At 42.4% G+C, this 21,351-nt stretch overlaps 1 protein-coding gene across 4 annotated transcripts in view; it reads left to right on the forward strand.

Annotated features, from left to right (window-relative positions):
* Positions 1-21,351, forward strand: part of kdm4b (lysine (K)-specific demethylase 4B) — a 325,841-nt gene that overhangs the window by 294,341 nt on the left and 10,149 nt on the right. For all 4 annotated transcript variants that reach the window (XM_039767103.1, XM_039767104.1, XM_039767105.1 and 1 more), the window contains 2 exons: positions 7,478-7,663; positions 12,149-12,316. In XM_039767103.1, the coding sequence (XP_039623037.1) occupies positions 7,478-7,663; positions 12,149-12,316 (354 nt within the window). The remainder of the gene's footprint in view (positions 1-7,477; positions 7,664-12,148; positions 12,317-21,351) is intronic.

A 21,351-nucleotide genomic window follows, 5' to 3' on the forward strand; every position in this document is an offset into this window, starting at 1 on the left:
ATTAAGACAAAAAAAAACGGAACTCCTGAGTGTGCATAGGTATTCACCCAAAAGTCAAGACTTGTTGAATGTCTCTATTAGCTCAGCACATCTCGCCACTGGGATTGTCACCCAATCCTCAAGGCCAGACTGCTCCAACTCCTTCAAGTTTGATGGGTTGTGTTGATGTTCAGCAATCTTTAGGTCATGCCACAGATTGTCCATTGGGTTGAGGTCCGGGCTTCAATGAGGCCATTCCAGGATATTTCAAAGCCACTCCGGTGTTGTTTTAGGAGTCTGTTTAGGATCATCCATTGTCCTGCTGGATGGTGTACCTTTGTCTTATTCTCAGATCTCTAGCAGGTTTTCCCCAAGAATTGCCCTGCATTTACTGTCCTCCATCTTTCCTTCGATGATGACCAGTTCTCGTGTCACCACCAAGAAGATTGACTGCGTGAATGGTGTTCTCAGGGTGATGTGGAAGTGTTGGGTTTGCGCAGCACATAGCATTTCTCATGATGGCTAAAAACCTTGAATCTGTGATCACAGGTGTCTCTTTCTCTCCCTGTGTCACCACTGGCATTTTTCTCCATTATTATTCTTGGCAAAGCTCTGTGTCGGAAGTGGTGAGTGAACAGCCTTTGTCAAGTCCAGCCACAAATTGTTAGCTGGATTGAGATTTGTGGCCATATTTATCAGTCGTCACAGAGTAGGAAAATGGTCGTAACTGGCTCAAAAATCTCAGAGTGACACAAATTTGGTACCACTCTTAGGAGCAAGGAGTAAAAAGCCGAGTGTCCTAGCATCACATGTTTTGGTTGTTTGGTGAAACGTAACATTTGAAATTAGAAATCGACAAATCGTCAAATGTGCCGTAATGTATAATATTCTGCTTTTATAATATTCTACAGCCCACAAAAGAGTTGTTATGTAGTCCTGCAAAACAATCAGTGCTTAATTTGACTGCATTTTAAAGAAAATTCCAAAGCGTTTTGCATGTTTTCATCAAATGCGGTCTTCCTAATTCGTTCTTTGCTTTGAGTGTCAGTGGCTGATCATCGTCCTCGTAACAGCCCTGAATTTGCGTACTGTATGTACTTGCAGATAAGTTCTTCTGTGGATAAGTCGGGACTTGATTTTACCGTTTAATTTCCGGTATTTTATAATGTTGGTCATATAAGTCGAACGTGGAAAAGTCACACTATTGGTCCAAGAGATTACGATATGCTAACGGCCACCTGAGAGAGTAACCACGGAGCACACGGCCTTTGTTTTCCTATATATTGTGCCTACGTGACCACACGGTAATACCCGAACTATTCCGAAGTGACGTTTGCGCTGTTTTGTGTATTTTGTATCTCACACCCTCATACACCTTCATCGGAAGAGCATCCCTTATCTACGACTAGCAAAATACCCGCGCTTCACAGCGGAGAAGTAGTGTGTTAAAGAAGTAATGAAAAAGAAAAGGAAACATTTTAATAATAACGTAACATGACATCATTGTCATGAGTGTTGCTGGCATATACATACATATATATATATATATATCTATATATATATATATATATACACACATATAAACATATATATATATATATATATACACATATATATATATATATATATATATATATATATATATATATATATATATACCAAATGTTGTTTTTTTTAATTTAAAAGGGTTTTAGTGGGCGACAGAATCAAATAATAGACATGGACATGAATATTGTAAACTCAAGCTCTTTTAATTTCTGAAATAAAAATATCATCCCTGGCTAAAATAGGGCTTACTTAAAAATAAAGTGGTATTTTAAGTACTTTAAGTACATTTTCAGAATGGTATTGTCTTTAAATAATAATAACAAAAATTTCAACATAAAGTGCAGTTTTTCTTCTTCAGAAATAACCAGCTTCACCTTTAAACTCTGAGTAACCTTAGCCAAAATTATTTTGTACATTAAGCTAAAACACTGTGATGATTGAACATTTTGTAATTAGATGTAATTAGAATTACTAACGGTCACGGAAGTCCAATGATCCCCAATAAGAGCCACAAAGTCCGCTTTCTGTAATGCATCTAATTTTGCTTGCTTTTCAGTGTCATAAAGCTGTTGAATTTTACTTGAAATAGTCTCTCGGCACAGCAGTTGTAAAGTTGGATCACCTGACGCTAACTGTAGCACATTTTCTAACCCCCTATCTTCCACCACTGTTGGTGGTCTACAGTCCAAAGCAATCCATTTTGCGAGAGAATTTGTAAGTTTGACCGATGTTGACTTACTAATTTTGGTCCTGAAGCCAGTCATTTCATCAGTTTTGGGCTGCCGACACCTTTTGTTGTGTTGTTCTCTCAGGTGGCCGTCAAACTCGTACCACTAGTGCTAACAGCATACACAGTTTCTGTGCTCGCTGTAACATGTTTTGCATTTAGATGGTACCGTAAGGTTGAAGTGCCTCGGTGGTATGCAAACTCCTTTTTGCAAGCTTTTATCAAGGCTTCCGTCGGGTAGTCTTTTGAAATGAAATTTGCCTCCGATCAGTCCTAGCAACGCGCTTTCTTCAGACTCTTCCACTTTTGTAGCTCTGATGTGTGCATCAATGTAATCGGTGTACCAGGAAATCATGCATTGACAGAAGTTCCCCTTTGCTTGGAATGCAAAGTGTGATTAAATACGTTATTTTTTAACGCATTATGGAGCACATGCATCGAAGCTTCTCAGCTGTGCTTGTGCTAAGAAAAGGAAACATTTTAAAAATAACGTAACATGATTGTCAATGTAATAGTTTTCTGACCGTTATGAGTGTTGCTGTCATCAAGGATTTGATTATCCTTATTTCTTTCAATCAGGTTCGTATTTGGAGGATGTGTTGTGTTCAAGTTATATTTCGTGTTTGTCAACCGTTGTAAAGATAACATTCATCGAAGTGTTCACCACCCGAATCGGTACTCGTGAATGTAAGATGTTCAACAGGCATTCCCGGTATTAAGTTTTTTATTAAGAAATTGCCTGCGAATAATTTAGCTGTAGCGTGTGTATGAACTTAATTTAATCTTTTCCAGTCCTGCAAAGTCAGTTGACGTGAGTTGCTAGGAGTACATGCATCGAAGCTTCTCAGCTGTGCTCGTGCGATCTTGTGATGTCAACGGCTTTATTTAATGTTAGCTAAGACCCGGCACTTAAAAGTTTCTTGCTACAGCAATTTTAACTCTGTTAACAAAGTGATCCAAAGTCTCGTTTATACCTCGTGTCTTCTCATTAAACTTGTATCTCGCGAATACCATATTCGTCGTAGGCATGACAAACGGCAGCAGGAGTGTGTCTATAAACTTAATTTAAACTTACGGTTCACACCGTGCTTTGTTTCCGCAGTAGCTGCACTTAAGAATATGCTTGTATGCATCATTCGCTTCATAATCTTTTGCTGCCTTCTCAATTGTGAAATGACGTTTTTTGTTCAGCGCTCTTTGGAGCTCTTCCTTGTTTTCTACGTACTGCGTTCAGAGTCATTTCACGTGATTACGTGGGAGGCGTGATGATGTCACACGCAACTCCGCCCCCACGGCCATTGAGCTGGTCCATTACAGTATATGGAGAAAAATAGGTTCCAGTTATGACCATTACGCGTAGAATTTCGAAATGAAACCTGCCTCCTACCTACACGGGAAGTTGGAGAATTAGTGATGAGTCAATGAGTGAGTCAGTGAGGGCTTTGCCTTTTATTAGTATACAGTAGATAGAGCATTCGATCAGAAGAAAATATGAAGATGGTTTTAAATTAAACGTCATTAAAGTAGCGAAAGAAATTGGTAACTGCGCTCCTGTAACAAAATTCAATGTGTCTGAGAAACTGATTCGAGATTGGAGGAGGCAAGAAGATGTAAAAAAAAAAAAAAATGAAGTGTCACATTTTTGAACGGGCACATAAGTCGGGGTCTGATTTTATGATAAATTTTTCAGGTTTCAAGACCCAACTTATATGTGAGTATATACAGTATCTCGCAGGATCGTAGCGTGTTGAGTTGTGGGACAACCAATCGTTTGAAGAGAAGGGCGGAGGCGGTACTAGTCAGTAACGAGGCTCTCATTAGAGTAACAGTTAGACCCACATTCACACTCACTTGTTGAAATTGGAATACAACTAAGAGCATGCAGTAGGGGCTGCAGTTTTTCAGACTGGTCTTTTTTTCACTGAGGTCAGACAGAATCCGTCAATCGTGTCTCTTTCTGTAGAACAGTTGTCACGGCTGAGGTGTTAGTACACTGTACCAGTACTGTACCATCACAAAAAAGCTCTGCATTGTCTACTCTTTTGCCTTCTATCTCAATATGTGGTAAATCCAGCCCTGTTAATACACAAAAACATAATGGCACTGAAAAGAGTAAGTGGGCCATGCCAGGTCTTGACCACTTTTTTTGTCAGGCGAGAACATTCTAGCCAGCAGCCATACCACTAATGCTTCAAAACAGCTCATCCATTTGAGGCTAAGCACGTTTCCGTCTTCTGCTGAAAGAGGTGTTGGTGAAGCCAACAGGGGGCGCTTAACCCTGTGGTCTTTACATGGATCCCAGTGTAGTGACAGTGATGCTGTGCCCTAAACATGGTGCCGTCCTTCGGGTGAGACATAAAACCGAGGTCCTGACAGTAAAGATCCTTGGGCATCTGTCAAAGAGTTGTCCTGGCTAAATGGCCCATCCTGGTCTTTTAGGGCCTCCTAATCATCCCCTGTCTCTAACTGGCTGCCCCTCTCACTCCTTCACCACCGAGTAGCTAATGTGTGAGGAGCATACTGGCACAATAATGGCTGCCGTCACATCATCCAGCTGCACGTTGGTGGCGGATGAAGTGGCTCCTCTCTATTAACGTAAAGTGCTTTGAGTCGTGAGAGATGCGCTTTTTAAATGTAATGTATTATTATTAAAGCTGCCAACAACAACAAGCGAAGGGTTGTTTGCATATCGTGCAGTGGTTCTCGAACATGGCTTCAGATCTCCCAGACTAATCTAGAATGCCAATGATGAAACTCCTCTTTCTCACTAAGAACATTTTAAATTCTTTCTTTCTAAAACAACAGGCAGCTCTCAGTTACATTGTCAGCAAAATTGTGGACTGGTTTTGATAGAAAGTTCGATGTCGTCTTTTGATTTGATGTGTCGTAAAGTGTCAGCTAAAGTGCACCAATGAAGTACCTTATACAGTCTAAGGGGCTTTTTTCAAGATCTCTCTAATTCTATAAAAGTGTCAGTAAGTGGCATTGTAGCATGTGGGGCAATGCGCCCTCCTGTAAGTGGCATCACATGTTGTGTGAAGTGCACAAATAATGAAGCACCTTATATCATCTGAGTGGCCATATTGGCTCAATACTGTTAAGTGGTCATGTGCACAAACGATGTAAATGTGATTGTAGATCACATTGCAAAACCCGCAATACATCCCAAGAGTCTCCTTTCCCAGAAACCCACATGATTTGTGTTAACAAGTGTAGTGGATGGCAGGCGGGGACTGGTGTCCCTACCAGAATGGGTTCCCTTCCCGTGCCTGGCCGGGAGGTTCAGGTGGCAAATAGACATGAAAAGTGGCAGAAACTTTCCTGCCTAATCAAGAATCTGGGCATAGGATGCCATCTGAAGAGTGGTTATGCTGGTGTCCCGGCAGGATTAGTTAGAAGAACATTACTTGGCCTGAAGGCCAGCTTGAAGGAAGGACAGGGGGAGGCTGAATTGTCCAAGCTACATGCTCTCCTGAACTGCTAGGTGGCTTCAACCCTGAAGTAAGGTACACAAGTGGACACCCGCAGGGCATGCTGGGAGTTGTAGTGCCGTAGAACAGCTCTTTCGGTGTTCCTGGATGCTGCCAGGGGAGTGCTACTAGAAGCTGTGCTACTTGGTTTTTGGGACTTTTGCATGACCCAGAAGTGCTTCTACCGGACCATGTCCTTGCCCCAGAAGCACTCTTGGGTCTTAGATAAAAGGAGCCGCTCTGCCACATCCAGGCGAGTCAGAATCTGGTGGAAGGAGGACAAAGCTCACCTGGAGCTGTGGAGAAGAGCAAACAGAGAAACAAAGAGGAATTGTGTGTGTTGGAAGAAGCCTCGTTAAGGCTGAACCAGGGACTTGTGTTTGTGTGGTGGTGTTTGAGGTTTAGGGTGCTTCAGTGCCCCCTACTGAGCACACAAGAAAGTGTTCCTAATAACTTGGCCACCTTGTGTCTCGTCACGTACAAGAATGCACTCAGATTCTCATTTGCACGTTCAACCAACATACAACAGTCGCCACTCTCCAGTATGCTATGATTAACAAGAGTGTATTAGAAGGCCATGGAAAGAGCCAACTCCAAAGTGAATCCCCCAATCTACGGGGTGGGCCATTTATATGGATACACCTTAATAAAATGGGAATGGTTGGTGATATTAACTTCCTGTTTGTGGCACATTAGTATATGTGAGGGGGAAAACTTTTCAAGATGGGTGGTGACCATGGTGGCCATTTTGAAGTCGGCCATTTTGGTTCCAACTTTTGTTTTTTCAATAGGAAGAGGATCATGTGACACATCAAACTTATTGGGAATTTCACAAGAAAAACAATGGTGTGCTTTGATGTTTGAAGTTTGATGTGTCACATGACCCTCTTCCTATTGAAAAAACAAAAGTTGGATCCAAAATGGCCACCATGGTCACCACCCATCTTGAAAAGTTTTCCCCCTCACATATACTAATGTGCCACAAACAGGAAGTTAATATCACCAACCATTCCCATTTTATTAAGGTGTATCCATATAAATGGCCCACCCTGTACATTAAACTTGGCCGAGTTATTCACAGTATGAGATGCTAGAAGCCTGTTGATTTGTTATTAAATCACCCAACTGTTTTGTCATTCAAGGAAGCAGCTTGTCCGGGCCTTGCTTCTGATGTCATTAGTGGCTGCATGAAGAACTTGTGCCCCCCATTTCCTGGTTCACTTGTATCACAATAGCAGAGACGTAGCCTTCGTGGACTTTTCATGGTCACGCATTATTTTCTGTGTACATCACCAGAATTAGCATTTCTGACAGAAGTCATCACAGCAGGGTTTTTCGGAAGCCGAATGACAATGAGATGAATTTCTAAAGCGGAGATGGAATAAATATGGAGAAGTGCACCTTGGGAAGATGGTGGGAGGGTATACGGGATACAGTGAGACTCCCCTACATCCCCTCAAGTGTTGTTCTCTTTTTTTCTTGGGTGACTGTCCTTTGACACTCCACTGAGGAGGAAAGGGCACAAGGGTCAACACATGCCAGATTCCCTCCCCGCAGCTGCCAAAATGAAGTATTGACAGCTTAATAACACGTTTGTGCCGGGATCGATCTGCAGCACTGACTGTGAAGGGCCGAGCGCAAGGGAGGCGACGTGATTGTTAATTAAAGATTTCTCAAGGCCGCTGTCAGTCTGTTCACTATGCTAACCCCACTGTGTGCTTCTTTCTTTGTTTTTTTTTCTCTCTCCTTGCAGAAGTGCGTCTACTGCCACAAATATACAAAGATGGTGTCCGGTGCTTGCATCCAGTGCTCCTTTGAGCACTGCTCCACCTCTTTCCATGTCACCTGTGCCCACACTGCTGGAGTCCTCATGGAGCCGGATGACTGGCCCTACGTGGTGTCCATTATGTGTCACAAGCACAAGACCTCTTCTCAGAACGTGAGTATAGCCATCCTTACGAGTTTGACTGCCGCAGCAAAAGTGTGACATTTCAATCGCAATGAATTGTACAAGATGTACCTTGATAGAGTCAACAGGGTTTGTCTCAGAGCTGGCATGCACAACGGATTTTTTGTTCCATGTGCCAACTACAACATACCTCAAATGGATTTTTTTTTTTTTTTTAAAGAAAATACATTTTTATACTGAGCCTTGCTCAACAACAAAATACATTTTATTACTATACTAGCTGTCTCCCATGACTCCGCCTGTGTAGTAGTGAAACAGGACAAACTTAAAAATCAATAAAAAAAAAAAAAATTAATAATTTGTATTGAGAAGAATTTATATTGATAGCTTTGGTATCCGAGGGCCTCTTGATATACAATATTTTTGGTTTTGCTATCAGGGGCGAGAATGTAGCTGTGATGTCTTTGCCAAAAATGTAAAAAGTTGGCAAGGTATCTCTGGCCAAGCAGAAGGTAGGTACATTCCTACATCGAACATTGCCACTGTATCTGATCACGTTCCGCTCTGACGGGAGAGCGTCACCCGCATGGGGAGAAGAGCACGAAGCTACGATATTTCTGCCAATGAGCAGCTACCCTCTAAAATGCCCAGAGCTCTAATCTCTCTCTCTCAAAAACGTCAAACGTTACTCCTTAACAATCTCTAGATGATAATGTCTGCTGAACAGACATTATCATCTAGAGATTGTTAAGGAGGTATTGCTAGCTGAGTAGGAGAAAGGTGCAGTCCAACACGTGGCAAGAGGTAGAGCGACTCAAACGGAGGCTGGCAAGCGAGTGAGGAGGGTCCCTCCTCCCCTTCTTCTTGGCCCTCAGCCTCTCTCTCGGAATCGTGCAAATAAATCGGTCCCACAACTTATGGTACTTAGCGCAATGAGAGAAGTCGCAAAATCAACCAGTATGTTCAACCAAATTATAGAAAAAACCTACATAAATATAGACAGACAGATAGACGTTGGATTGTATGTATATAGAGATTACAATAACACCCTGGTTTACATTGGCACTATCTAACAACACCTTTACTATTGCACCTTTATTCCATTTGAGCCCTTGTTCACAAGCCCGTGCATTCTGTGGTTCAAAAGATGTGAGACTTGTACAAGTGGTTCTATAGACAACGTCTTTGCATCCAATGAACAATTACATTCCAAATTTAACATTCCAGGTACATATTTCTTTCACTATCTTCAAATCAGGAACTTTGTTAAACAGAACCTTCCAAATTTTCCTCATCTTGCACCCTCATCCATGCTGGAAAAAATATTGCTCAATCTTAAGGATTTAGACTCCATCTCTACAATATATAAAATCATTTTACAATCCCTCCCTTTCAAAGATCCAAGAGGACACTGGGAAAAAGATATAATATATCAGAAAAGGAGTGGAAAGTATCAATGCAGAGAATTCACTCGAGCTCCATTTGCGCAAAGCATACAATTATACAACTCAAAATTATATATCGAGCACATCTGTCTCGTCTAAAACTCTCCAAAATGTTTCCAGGGCATGATCCAACCTGCGAACGTTGCAACCAAGTCCCAGCCTCACTGGGTCACATGTTCTGGGCCTGCACCAAATTAACATTATTCTGGACAAAAATTTTTACTTACCTTTCAGACATCCTTGGACTCACAATCCCTCCTAACCCATTAACAGCTGTGTCTGGTGTTCTTCCAGAGGGGCTTAAAGTGGAGAAAGACAAACAAATTGTGATTGCATTCACTACACTGTTGGCACGCAGACTCATTCTGATAAACTGGAAGAACCCAAAATCTCCTCTTTTAAGTCAGTGGGAAACCGATGTGTTATACTATTTGAAATTGGAAAAAATCAAATACTCAGTTAGAGGATCCGTACAGACTTTTTTCAAAACTTAGCAGGATCTAATCAGTAACATTTTAAAATAAGATCATGAAGCACAGAGAATTTATTAATTTAGGTATGTTTACAAGCCTTAAATTTCACGCCGTTTGGCTTGCTCTCTGTCTCAGGGGTGGGGATCGATCTGTTCTTAACTCAATTTTTCTTTTTGTAAAAACTTGATTGCTTTGTATGGATTGCAATAAAATTAATAAAAAAAATAAATAATTAAGTGGTTCAAAAGATAATTGTGAGACCTGCACATTTTCAGTCCATCCGAGGCCTTGTCAATAACCAAATTCAGCCCCTTAGACTTGGATTAACTGTGGGGAGAGTCGGTAGCAGTGGGGCAAAATTAATGCAAGCCTTGTTTTGGAGCTGCCCCACTTCTTTAGAACATAAGAACAATCTGGACGAGATCAGGCCATTCAGCCAGACAAAGCTCGCCAGTCCTATCCACTTAATCCCACTTAAACTGAGACATCAAATCAAGTCTCTGTATAGTCTACCACACTACTTGGTCACTTATTCAATGTGTCTGTGGTCCTCTGCATGAAGAAAAAACTTCCTAATGTTTGTGAAAAATTTCCCCTTCACAAGTTTCCAACTGTGTCCCCGTGTTCTTGATGAACTCTTTTTAAAGTCACTGTCTCGGTCCACTGCACTCATTCATTTCATAATTGTAAACACTTCAGTCAGGTCACCTCTTCATCTCCTTTTGCTTAAACTGTGAAGGCTCAGCTCTTTTAATTTTTCCTCATAACTCATCCCCTGTAGCCCTGAATCAGCCTCGTCACTCTTCTCTGGACCTTTTCTTGTGCTGTTATGTCCTTTTGTACTCTGGAAACCAAAACTGCACAGAGGACTCCAGATGAGGCCTCACCAGTGTGTTATAAAGCTTGAGCAGAACCTCCTGCGACTTGTACTCCACACATCAAGGCGCTATATAACCTGACATTCTGTTAGCCTTCTTTATGGCTTTTGAACACTGCCTGGCGTTTGATAGTCCAGTATGATTCCTAAATCCTTCTTATAAGGTGTACTTTAAATTTTCAGTCCTCCCATTGTGCATTCAGACCTCAAATTTTTTCCCCTTTTGTGTAATACTTTACTTTCAATGAGAGTAAATTTCATCTGCCACATATTTGCCCAAGTTTGTCCCTCTGTGATGATTCAACAGATTCTCAATTATCTGCCAATCCACCTATCCTGATATCATCTGCAAACTTAACCAGCTTGTCATTTCTATTCCTGTTCAAATAATTTATATATATTAAAAATACAGTAGCAGCGGCCAGAGAACTGACCCACTGATGGTTGCCACTCTTAACATCACCCAATTCTGAGTTCCTCACGCCATCACCCTCTGCTTCCTGTGTCTGAGTCAATTCTGCACCCATCTACACTCCACACCCTGAACTGCCACTTCTTTTATTTCATGCCCAACCTCTCATGTGGCACCTTATCAAATGCTTTCTGAAAGTCCAGATAAATAATCTCATAAACTCCACTTTGATCGTATCCTTTTGTTGCTCCCTCCAGCTTGTTAGTAAAACACGACCTCCTCATCTGAACCCATGCTGACTGTTCAGTAAAGCCTTGTTCACACGGGCGTTAAAATCGAGCGTTTTTTTTGCGTTCGTAGCGTCCGAGTGTTTTCTACACGTAGGAGTCAATGAGAGTGTTCACACGGGCTTTGGTGACGTGTGTTTGTCCGGCAGCGCGTTTATACGGCATCAAAAAAACGTTGCATGCAGCTTTTCCTTGGCGTTAAAAACCCAACAAACGCAAGGAAACCGCTTCTAGTTTGTTTTCTGCACGTTTATTTTACGCTTCGGAGGACCGGATATATCCCATGATCCTACATGCTATACATAGGGAAATGTAGGAAAAAAGAAAAATAAAATGTCGAAGGAGGTTGATCCAGCCCAGCTCGTGCAGAGGGTGGAGCAGAGACTGCTGATATGGGACATCTCTTTACCAGACTACAGTGATTGTTATAAGAAGGCCAAGGCGTGGGACGTTGTGCAGTCAGAGGATGAACCCAGTAGCGGCGGCGATTTTTTCTCTCCTTACGTCGCCGTATAACGAGTATTTTAAAACAAGAAGATTAATATCTAACATAGCAAAATGGTCCATATTGAAAGGAGGCACCTCAAATAAAACGACAAGGGCTTTCATATCCAGTTCCCGACACTGCCTCCACAGGTTAACACACAAACTACAATTTGGGCTGCAGGCTGGCGTTAGACAGAGACAAACGAACGCTGGTGTAGAAGTCAATCAATCGCCTCCACAAAATGCAACATAAACGTCTAGGACGTTCAGAGCAAGTTCGTTTATCCAAAAACTTAACGCCCGTGTGAACAAGGCCTAAAACTCCTGTTCTTGCCATGTGTTGCTCAACCTTAAGTATTCCTTCCATTAATTTACCTATGATGCACATTAAGCTTACTGGCCTACAGTTACTTGGGTCTGCCTGTTCACCATTTTTCTTATCATGGGATGACATTTGACATTTTCCAATCCTTCAGAATTTATGCAGTGCAGTTTCCGGCCACTAATCTTCTGCTTCCTTCCTCTTTGGTTGCAGTCAAGTCCGATGGTGAAGGAGATCTCCTTGGGGCAGGTTGTCATCGCCAAGAACCGCAATGGTCTCTACTACAAGTGCCGAGTGATTGGGAAAGCAATGCAGACCTTCTACGAGGTCAACTTTGAAGATGGCTCCTACAGTGACAACCTCTATCCTGAGAACGTCATAGTGAGTTGGTCTTTGAGTTGTTTTTCTGCGACACAAATGATATGTTGGCTATTTAAAAAAACATTTTTCTGTATTTTTAAAGTAGAATGAAAAGAAGCAAAACTCTTTCTTTTATATACTGTAGCAAATCAAAAAAATGGCAGATTTTATTGTTAAATGCCTACCAGAGTGACAAAGTTTTATTCTATAAGTAGAGATGTGGATGAAAATATTGGCATACTTTCATTAAAAAAAAACACACCATTTTTTTCTGAACTAAACTAAAATTGACAAAATTATTATGTATCCACAATTCTTTATGCATTTCAATTTACATTTATTTCCTTAACAGATGCTTTTATCCAAAGCGACTTACAAAAAACTTGCCAGTGCTGACAAGATGTTTAAAGAAAACACTCAGCTTCCATCCATTATCCAACCCGCTATGTCCTAACACAGGGTCATGGGGGTCTGCTGGAGCCAATCCCAGCTAACACAGGGCGCAAGGCAGGAACAAATCCCAGGCAGGGCGCTAGCTCACCGCAGACGCTTAACTTTAGAACACAATTTTGCTTGGCAAAATGTACATGCAGTGCCGTCCATAATGTTTGGGATAAAGACACTTTTTTTTCTTTGGTTTCCCCTTCTGCTCCAGAAAGCAAATCAAAGCATTCAGACATTGTGATTAAAGTGCACATGGCCAACTATTATTTAAGGAGATTTGCAGACATTTCGGTAACACCACACTTTTTCTACACTTTTTCTTCTGATCGAACGCTGCATCATAGATAAATTATGCTCTTACGATGAAGGTGTATGAGGTGTCCAACCCGCTATGTCCTAACACAGGGTCATGGGGGTCTGCTGGAGCCAATCCCAGCTAACACAGGGCGCAAGGCAGGAACAAATCCCAGGCAGGGCGCTAGCTCACCGCAGACGCTTAACTTTAGAACACAATTTTGCTTGGCAAAATGTACATGCAGTGCCGTCCATAATGTTTGGGATAAAGACACTTTTTTTTCTTTGGTTTCCCCTTCTGCTCCAGAAAGCAAATCAAAGCATTCAGACATTGTGATTAAAGTGCACATGGCCAACTATTATTTAAGGAGATTTGCAGACATTTCGGTAACACCACACTTTTTCTACACTTTTTCTTCTGATCGAACGCTGCATCGTAGATAAATGATGCTCTTACGATGAAGGTGTATGAGGGTGTTAGATACAAAAAACACAAAACAGTGCAAATGTTGCTTCGGGATAGTTTGGGTATTACTGTGTGGTCACGTGGACACAATAGAGAGAGAGGTTAGGAGCACGCGCTGATACAGCTCATTGCCACACCCACATAGAAAAAAATAAAGGCTGTGTGCACCGTGGTTACTCTCTCAGGTGGACATTAGCATATCATAATCTCTTGGACCAATAGGATGAGTTTTCCGCATTCGACTTATAATAATCTATATATATAATTCACTAAGGCAAGACACCCATGGAAAACACGCCAGAAGGGGCGTGGATTCACTAAGCCGCCGACAAGTGAGACGCCCATGACGCACGCAGGAAGGAGCCACGCCCACCAACTCTAAGACCATTGGATACGACGACAACTCGCAGAGCCACGCCCACCAATTCGGACGCGAAAACACAGAAAGAACGGCGTCATTTATATTCGTCTGTCGTAGAGGCCTCATGTACCTCCGAGCCACCTTAACTGTTCATAGAGGCATGTTTCTCGCGGAGGTGAGTCGCCATATGCAGCGTGTAAAACGGTTTGCGAAGGGTATCCCATGGGATCCTTAAAACAATCCTTTACAACTGAGGTTAAAACACAATGAAGTAAGCAGTCTTTAAAAACCGAGTTTTCGGTTACGACGCACGACCTCGTGCACCATAGCAAACTGTTTTACACGCTACATACAGCAATTTGTATCCGCGACAAACATGCGTCTTATTCACTCACGGACAATTATATGTTGCTCTCTCCAGAGTTCCTTCTTTTCATTCACTTTGTGTCTTTCCAGAAGTGTTTAACCATCAATAAATAATTATGCGGCATTTGTTATGCTGCAGGTTCACTATTGTGTTGTATTTTGCTCTCTCCAGAGTTCCATCTTTTCATTCACGTACTGTTGTATTCTCACACCAACCCGTTTTAGACAACCGTGTCTTTCCATTGAGCATGTGTCTGCCCGACGCAGAGAGGCGTGGGTAAGCCGTTGAACCCCATTCGGGCTGCAAGCCGTGGAATTCCCACTAAGTGCGACTCATACGCTCCCACTGGTTACATCCCTACCCTTTGTACACACCCCCTTCCCAACTCACTACTGCCGTGGTCGGGTGTCTTGGTGGATTATATTTAGAAAAGCAGCCAGAACCGCACAGAGCAATGAAACGTCTACGTGAGTCACAAGTGCATCTGGACTGTGTAAAGACGAGTGAACGAGAAATCAGCAGACTAGCATGACGGAGGGAGCTGAATGGACGTCCTTCTCCTCTCCTCCCATTCCACACTCTGCGACTGAGCGCCATGCACCCCCATCCCTTCGTCTGGCAGGAGAAGGTGCGATGGCGATCTGCCAGTTTTTAGTCACGATTGTGTGTTGGTTCGTTCCGTGCATTGTTACAATGTTGCTTTTCTTGCTGATTTATTACATTACCGATTTTTCAAATGTTAATTTTCTCCCTGTGCTTAAAAATCATTAAAAACGACCTGATTATGCGGCGTATGGTACGCCGCGGGTTGGCTAGTACATTTTATTTATACAAGGCACCTTTCTGAGAACTCAAGGACACATACGACCGACAGACATTATAAAATACCAGAAATTATATGGTAAAATCAAGTCCCGACTTATCCGCGAGTATATACGGTACCTTCTTTCATGGGTTTGGGGGAGTCTGCCATACGTATGCTGTTGGGCATTCTCCGAACGTGTTTTCTTATATTTTTCTTTAAGCATTGGCTTTTTTTCTGGCCACTCTTCCCTAAAGTCCTGCTCTGTGGAGGGTATGCCTTAAAGTGGTCCTATTTCTGTGGTTGATCTTTGCAGCTCCTTCAGTGTTCTCCTTGGTGTCTTTGTTTCATCTCTTATTAATGCCCTCCTTGCCTGTTTTGTGAGTTTTGGTGGGCAGCCTTCACTTATCAGGTTTGTAGTGGTGCCAAATTTTGTTATCATGGATTTAATGGTGCTCAGTTTATAACCCAACACTGATCTCTATTTCTCCACAACTTTGTCTCTGACATGTCTGAAGTGTTCCTTGCTTGTTGACGCTGCAGATTCAGGGCCCTTTCAGAACAGGACATCATGTGACAGATCAGGTGACACTTTGATTGCACACAGATGGACCCTAATCGACTAATTGTGTGACTTTTGAAGTTAATTGGTTGAACCAGGTCTTACCGAAGGGTTTCATGGCAAAGGGGATGAATACAATGCACGCCCAACATTTCAGTTTTTATGTGTTTTTTTTTTATATAAATATATAAGGTATTTATTTTTCATTCTAATGCAACAATTTGGACTATATTGTTAAGTCCATTAAATAAAATCCATCCATCCATTTTTCAACCCGCTGAATCCGAACACTGGGTCGCGGGGGTCTGCTGGAGCCAATCCCAGCCAACACAGGGCACAAGGCAGGAACCAATCCTGGGCAGGGTGCCAACCCACCGCAGGACACACACAAACACACCCACACACCAAGCACACACTAGGGCCAATTTAGAATCGCCAATCCACCTAACATGCATGTCTTTGGACTGTGGGAGGAAACCGAAGTGCCCGGAGGAAACCCACGCAGACACGGGGAGAACATGCAAACTCCACGCAGGGAAGACCCAGGAAGTGAACCTGGGTCTCCTTACTGCAAGGCAGCAGCGCTACCCCTGCGCCACTGTGCCACCCCCATCAAATAAAATCCAAATGAAAATCCATTTTAATTCCAGGTTGTAATGTCACAAAACAGGATAAGCATCAAAAGGGGATGAAGTCACTGAACATCTGTTTGTTTTCGTGTTGCAGATGGGAGAAGGTAGGGTCAGAGAGTGGTCTGGATGCGATGGGCCGTTGATAATTTTCCCTGCCCACTTCATGTTTCTTGAATAACACAGGTTCTGTAAGATGGAAATACATGTGCCAGAGGTCTTTTACCATTCATAGTGGCATATTCTTGTCTCGTTTAGTTGCTGACCCAGACTACACTGTGATGGCTGAGCTCAGAACAGACTCCATGATTGCCGAGCTTCTGTGGCAGATTGAATACTCTCAGCTGTCACGAGAAAGTAGTCCAGTGCTGTGCCTTTTTTTATTATGGAGTCTAGGGCAAAGGGGTCTTCCATGTCAAGTCCTGGGTGACTATAAAGCCCAAAAACGTGAAGGTTTCCAGCCCTGACACCTTATTGTTAAGCATGGAGAGCCCCCCTGAAGTTCACTATCCACAGTTTTGAGTGTGTTTAGCTCCAGATTTGTTCTGACCACACCAAAGGGCCAGCTGCTCGTCCTCCCTTCTGTATGCAGCAGCACAGTTTCACATTTCCAAAGTATCGCAAGCTTTTTCTGACAGTCAATAACATGCTTCCTGACGGAGCCGGCGCCCATGTGAAGGCTTTACAGATACGGGGAATTTAATCGCAATCTTTTGTGTGTTTTTTTTTTTTCCCCATTCTGTCTGTGACATCAGGCAGATGAGCCTCTCTCCTGTTTGTCAGCTCTGAAACTCTTGTGTTCTTTATTCCTCATTGCTGCATTGTACTTCCGGCTGGGCACTCATTCTTCGTCGGCTCTCATACGTACACAAACCCACCCTTTCAATTTAAGACAACATCAGGCTTGCTTTGGTTTGTCAGGGCAGGTTGGACTGACTTTCTGGGGAAGTCAAAATACATGACTAGCAGTAAGTGGAGTGCACCGCAACTTCCACCAACTTATGTAATTGAGCCTGTGACTTAAAATGGCTGGAGATGCCAAGTAATGTGACAGGGTCCTCGATTGCTATTGGCGATCAGGCATCAAATAGTGTAATTTTTTTTTTTTCCTTAAATGCACCAAGTGCCTCTTATCAGTTTAGAGATGTGATCACAAAAGCACAAGAGGTTTCCTCCGAGTCAGCTCTGTTCAACTGACCGGCACCTTAAATTGGGAGCAGAATTATGAATCGGGTCAACTGCAGAGTACTACGCCATTTTAAGAAATGGGGACTGCTGGGTCTCCAAAGGCGCATTTGCCGCTTCTTTAAATGCAGTAAGCCGAGCAGCAGTCTCAGGGTGTGTTTTGGGCATCAAGCAGAATTAAAGCCGACAAACAAATTGGATGAACGCTGTCTTTTAATTATTTACACGTCGCTCCCTGCTGCTCAGGTTTTATAAAGAAGTTGTTAACATGGGGGCCCGTCGAGCATCTGATCGTCACGACAGGGTTGAATTGCTTGCTGCTCAGGTTTGGTGTTAAGTCTGTGAGCAAAATAAAACTCGGAATCAGCATGGGTGGAATGGGCACGTTAAGAAATCTAAGAGTGGTATCAAGACAAGCGGCAGCCTCTGCACACCATGTTGAACAGTCTGCTCTGAAGAAAGAAGCCAATGGTCCTTTGTCTTTTTCATGGTTTAATTGGGGATGAGGACGGTGGGGCATAAAGAGATGTGAGATGTGGGAAAAAAATAAGAGTGACCCACAGGGTGCCATGCAGCGTGGCCAGGCATTACAAGAGATTGAAATGAAGGTCATGATGCTAACGTGGGCATAGACAGCAAGATGCACTTTCTTTCCTGCCTTCAGGGGACAAACGCCAAGTAGACTGTGTGCATGTAATTGAATCAGCCGCTACACTGCTTGCTGAATTCTTGTCACCCTGCACTGAGAGCCCCACAGGTCACATTCAGCTTAAGCAGGTAATAGCCGAGTAAATGAACCGATTTAAACAAGTGCAGTGCAACGGTGTGGTGTGAAGGTGTTGGCGCATTTTAGCAGGAGTCAACAGAAATCTGACGAGGCGAAGAAGTAGGTATCTGAATTGTGTGGCACAACCATGAGCTTAAAAAGCACACCGTGTGACAAACCCCGCCTGAGAAGGGTGACTTGCTACACCTGTCCATCTCACCAGGACGGGACAAAAAAGGCCTGAAGGACAGCCAACCAACCCCCTTCACCATACTTCATTCCTGACCCATCCTACCCCTTGATATAAAAATTGCTTGGTAAAGCGCAACAAAGAAACAACAAAACTGATTGACGTTTGAGCAGTTGTAATAAAAACATGTATGAAAACTAATAAAGAGTGGATTCAGAAATTATTCAGACCCTATCTTCACACTTTCTCTTGTAAGTTTAATTTTAAATGGATACATTTGCCATTTTTGCTCATCAGTCTACACACAATAACCTCTAATGACAAAATTAAAAATAATTTTCCGAAAAGTTTGTAGTACTAGGGTGTTGTACAGTGTTAACCATTGTGGATGTAATGAGAAGGCAAGCAAAATGACACCTTTTATTGGCTAACTGAGAAGATTACAACATGCCAGCTTTTGAGGAAACTCAGGCCCCTTGCAGCTCACCTGAAGAAGGGGTCTGACTTGCCTCGAAAGCTGGCATTTTGTAATCTTTTTAGTGAGCCAATTAAAGGTGTCATTTTGCTTAACTTCTCATTACATCCAAAAGGTTTGTGAATTTATTCAGAATCAAAATCTGAAAATCTCTCATTTTTAGAAGAGGACTCCCTGTGGCTGCAGGTTTTTATTCCAAGCGGCGTATCTTTTTAATTGAACTCCTGGGCTAATTAAGTGATGTGTTATTTCCCAAGTTCTGTGTTTTGGGAACAATATAGAAATTAGAAAATTAAGTTTGGTAAAAAAAATATATATATTAAAATGTACCAAGCAGTTATATGGGAATAATGTATTTTTTCTTTTTGTTTTTAACAATATTTTCATTTTGATTTTCATTCTACTTTTCCAGGTGTTCTAATTGTTTAATTAATCCATTATTTACTAATTAGTGGGTCTGATGCTAAAGTAGATGCAGCCTTTTGATTATTCAGTGTTGTTTGCCAGTGTGTCTGCTCTGCTCATTTTTAATTGTCATTAATTTTTTTTTTTTTTTTACAATTTCTTGTATTAGGAATTTGTTAGTTTTCGCATACCCCTTGGGGTCAGAGTGCAGGGTCAGCCATGGAGCAATTCAAGTTTGAGGGTCTTGCACAAGGGCCTAGCAGATTAGGATCTCTTTTGGCAGTGACGGGGATTCGAACCGGCAACCTTCTGGATATCGACACAGATCCTTAGCCTCAGAGCCACCACTCCGCCCCAAATAATAAGATACAACAAAGGGGGAAAACTGCACAGAGAAAGGGCAAAGTAGAATCAACAAAAGAGAGCTAAGCATTTAAATCTATAGAAAAAGCAGACATATTTTTAACTGTTGTCACACACGTGCACATGGGAAACAGCTGAAGGGCCTAAACACTAGTAATTCTACGCCAGACCAGGGGGTGGCGGAGTGTACTTACTATCCCTCTCAGTCCCTTGCAGGCCTTTCCCAGGAAATCCCGCCTGTTGCCGGCCCCAAGGATGACGTCACTTCCGGGCACAAGGACACCACGCCCAGTTCCTGCACAGATGACGTCATTTCCCTTCCAGGCCTTTAAAACTGCCATCTTGCCTCAGTACAGGCAGTTCTGTTCTGGACTCTGAACTAAGCACTTCGTGCTACTTAAAACTAACTTTTGCAGCCGATTCAATTATATGGGTGGCTGCCCCAAATCTTTATGATGTCTCCGACTCATTCTTCTTACACTGTCTTATAAATGTAAAAATCATGCAGCTATGCTTTTCTGAATGTAGAATAAAAGAAGAAAAAATCCCAGCTAATTAAATGAGCTCAGTGTTATCATGTGTTGTCACTGATTAAGAATCTGGTTGGAATAAAAACCTGCAGCCACAGTGTGCCCCCAGGAACGAGTTTGGAAAACACTATAATTCAGTACTTTGTATATGCCCCTTTTTGAAGGCTCTACAAGCTTTGCACATCTTGAGCATGGGAAGGGTGCAATATAAATAAAATGTATTATTATTATTACCTGGGTTTGGGCAGTTTATCTCATTCGTCCTGGCAGATCCTCTCAAGCTTCGCTAGTTTGGATGGGGAGTGTCTCTGAACTACTATCTTCAGCTCTCCACACATGTTGTGTGAGGTTTAAGTGTGGGCTTTGGATGGGCTACTCCAGAACACTCCCAGACTTGTCCTAAAGCCACTCCAGCATTGTCTTTGCAGTATGCGTCGGGTCATTGTCATGCTGAAAGGTGATCCCCAGTCTGAAGTGTGATGGATCTCAAGAGCAGGTTTTCTTTAAGGACCTTCTCTGTGTTGGGTCTGGTTTCATCCTTCCCTCACTTGTAAATCAGTCTCTGTGTCCTCAGCACCACCATAGCATGAAGTTACCACCACCAAGTGTCACTATAGGGATGGTATTTGGCAGTTGATGAGCAGTGCCTGGTGTTTGCTAGCCATAGTGTTTGGAGAATTTCTTTCCTCAGGCTGTCATATGTCTTTTACTCGACAGTGGCTTCCGTCTAGCTACTCTAGCATAAATGCCCGATTGATGGAGTGCTGCTGAGGTGGCTGTCCTTCTGACAGTTTCTCCCATCTCAGCAGAGGACCTCTGAAGCTCTGTTAGTGACTGTTCTGTTCTTGTTCACCTCCCTGTCTGTCTGTCTATCTATCTATCTATCTATTATATAGTGCCTTTCCTATCTATCTACCTATTATATAGTACCTTTCCTATCTATCTATCTATCTATCTATTATATAGTGCCTTTCCTATCTATCTATCTATCTATCTATCTATCTATCTATCTATCTATCTATCTATCTATCTATCTAAAATACTGAAATGAGTCATTACGGTTGTTTTAGTTGTTGTTTTCTTACCCCTTCTTTTCCTTGCTGCTCTACAGCGCTATTAAAGGAGTAACAGTTGCACCAAGACTGGTATCCATAGCAACACCTAACATTTGTACTCCTGATTTTGTGAAAATCGGTTCAGCCATTTTTTTCTTGATT

Source organism: Polypterus senegalus, chromosome 10 (assembly GCF_016835505.1).
Source record: "Polypterus senegalus isolate Bchr_013 chromosome 10, ASM1683550v1, whole genome shotgun sequence".
Taxonomy (NCBI): Eukaryota; Metazoa; Chordata; class Cladistia; order Polypteriformes; family Polypteridae; genus Polypterus; species Polypterus senegalus.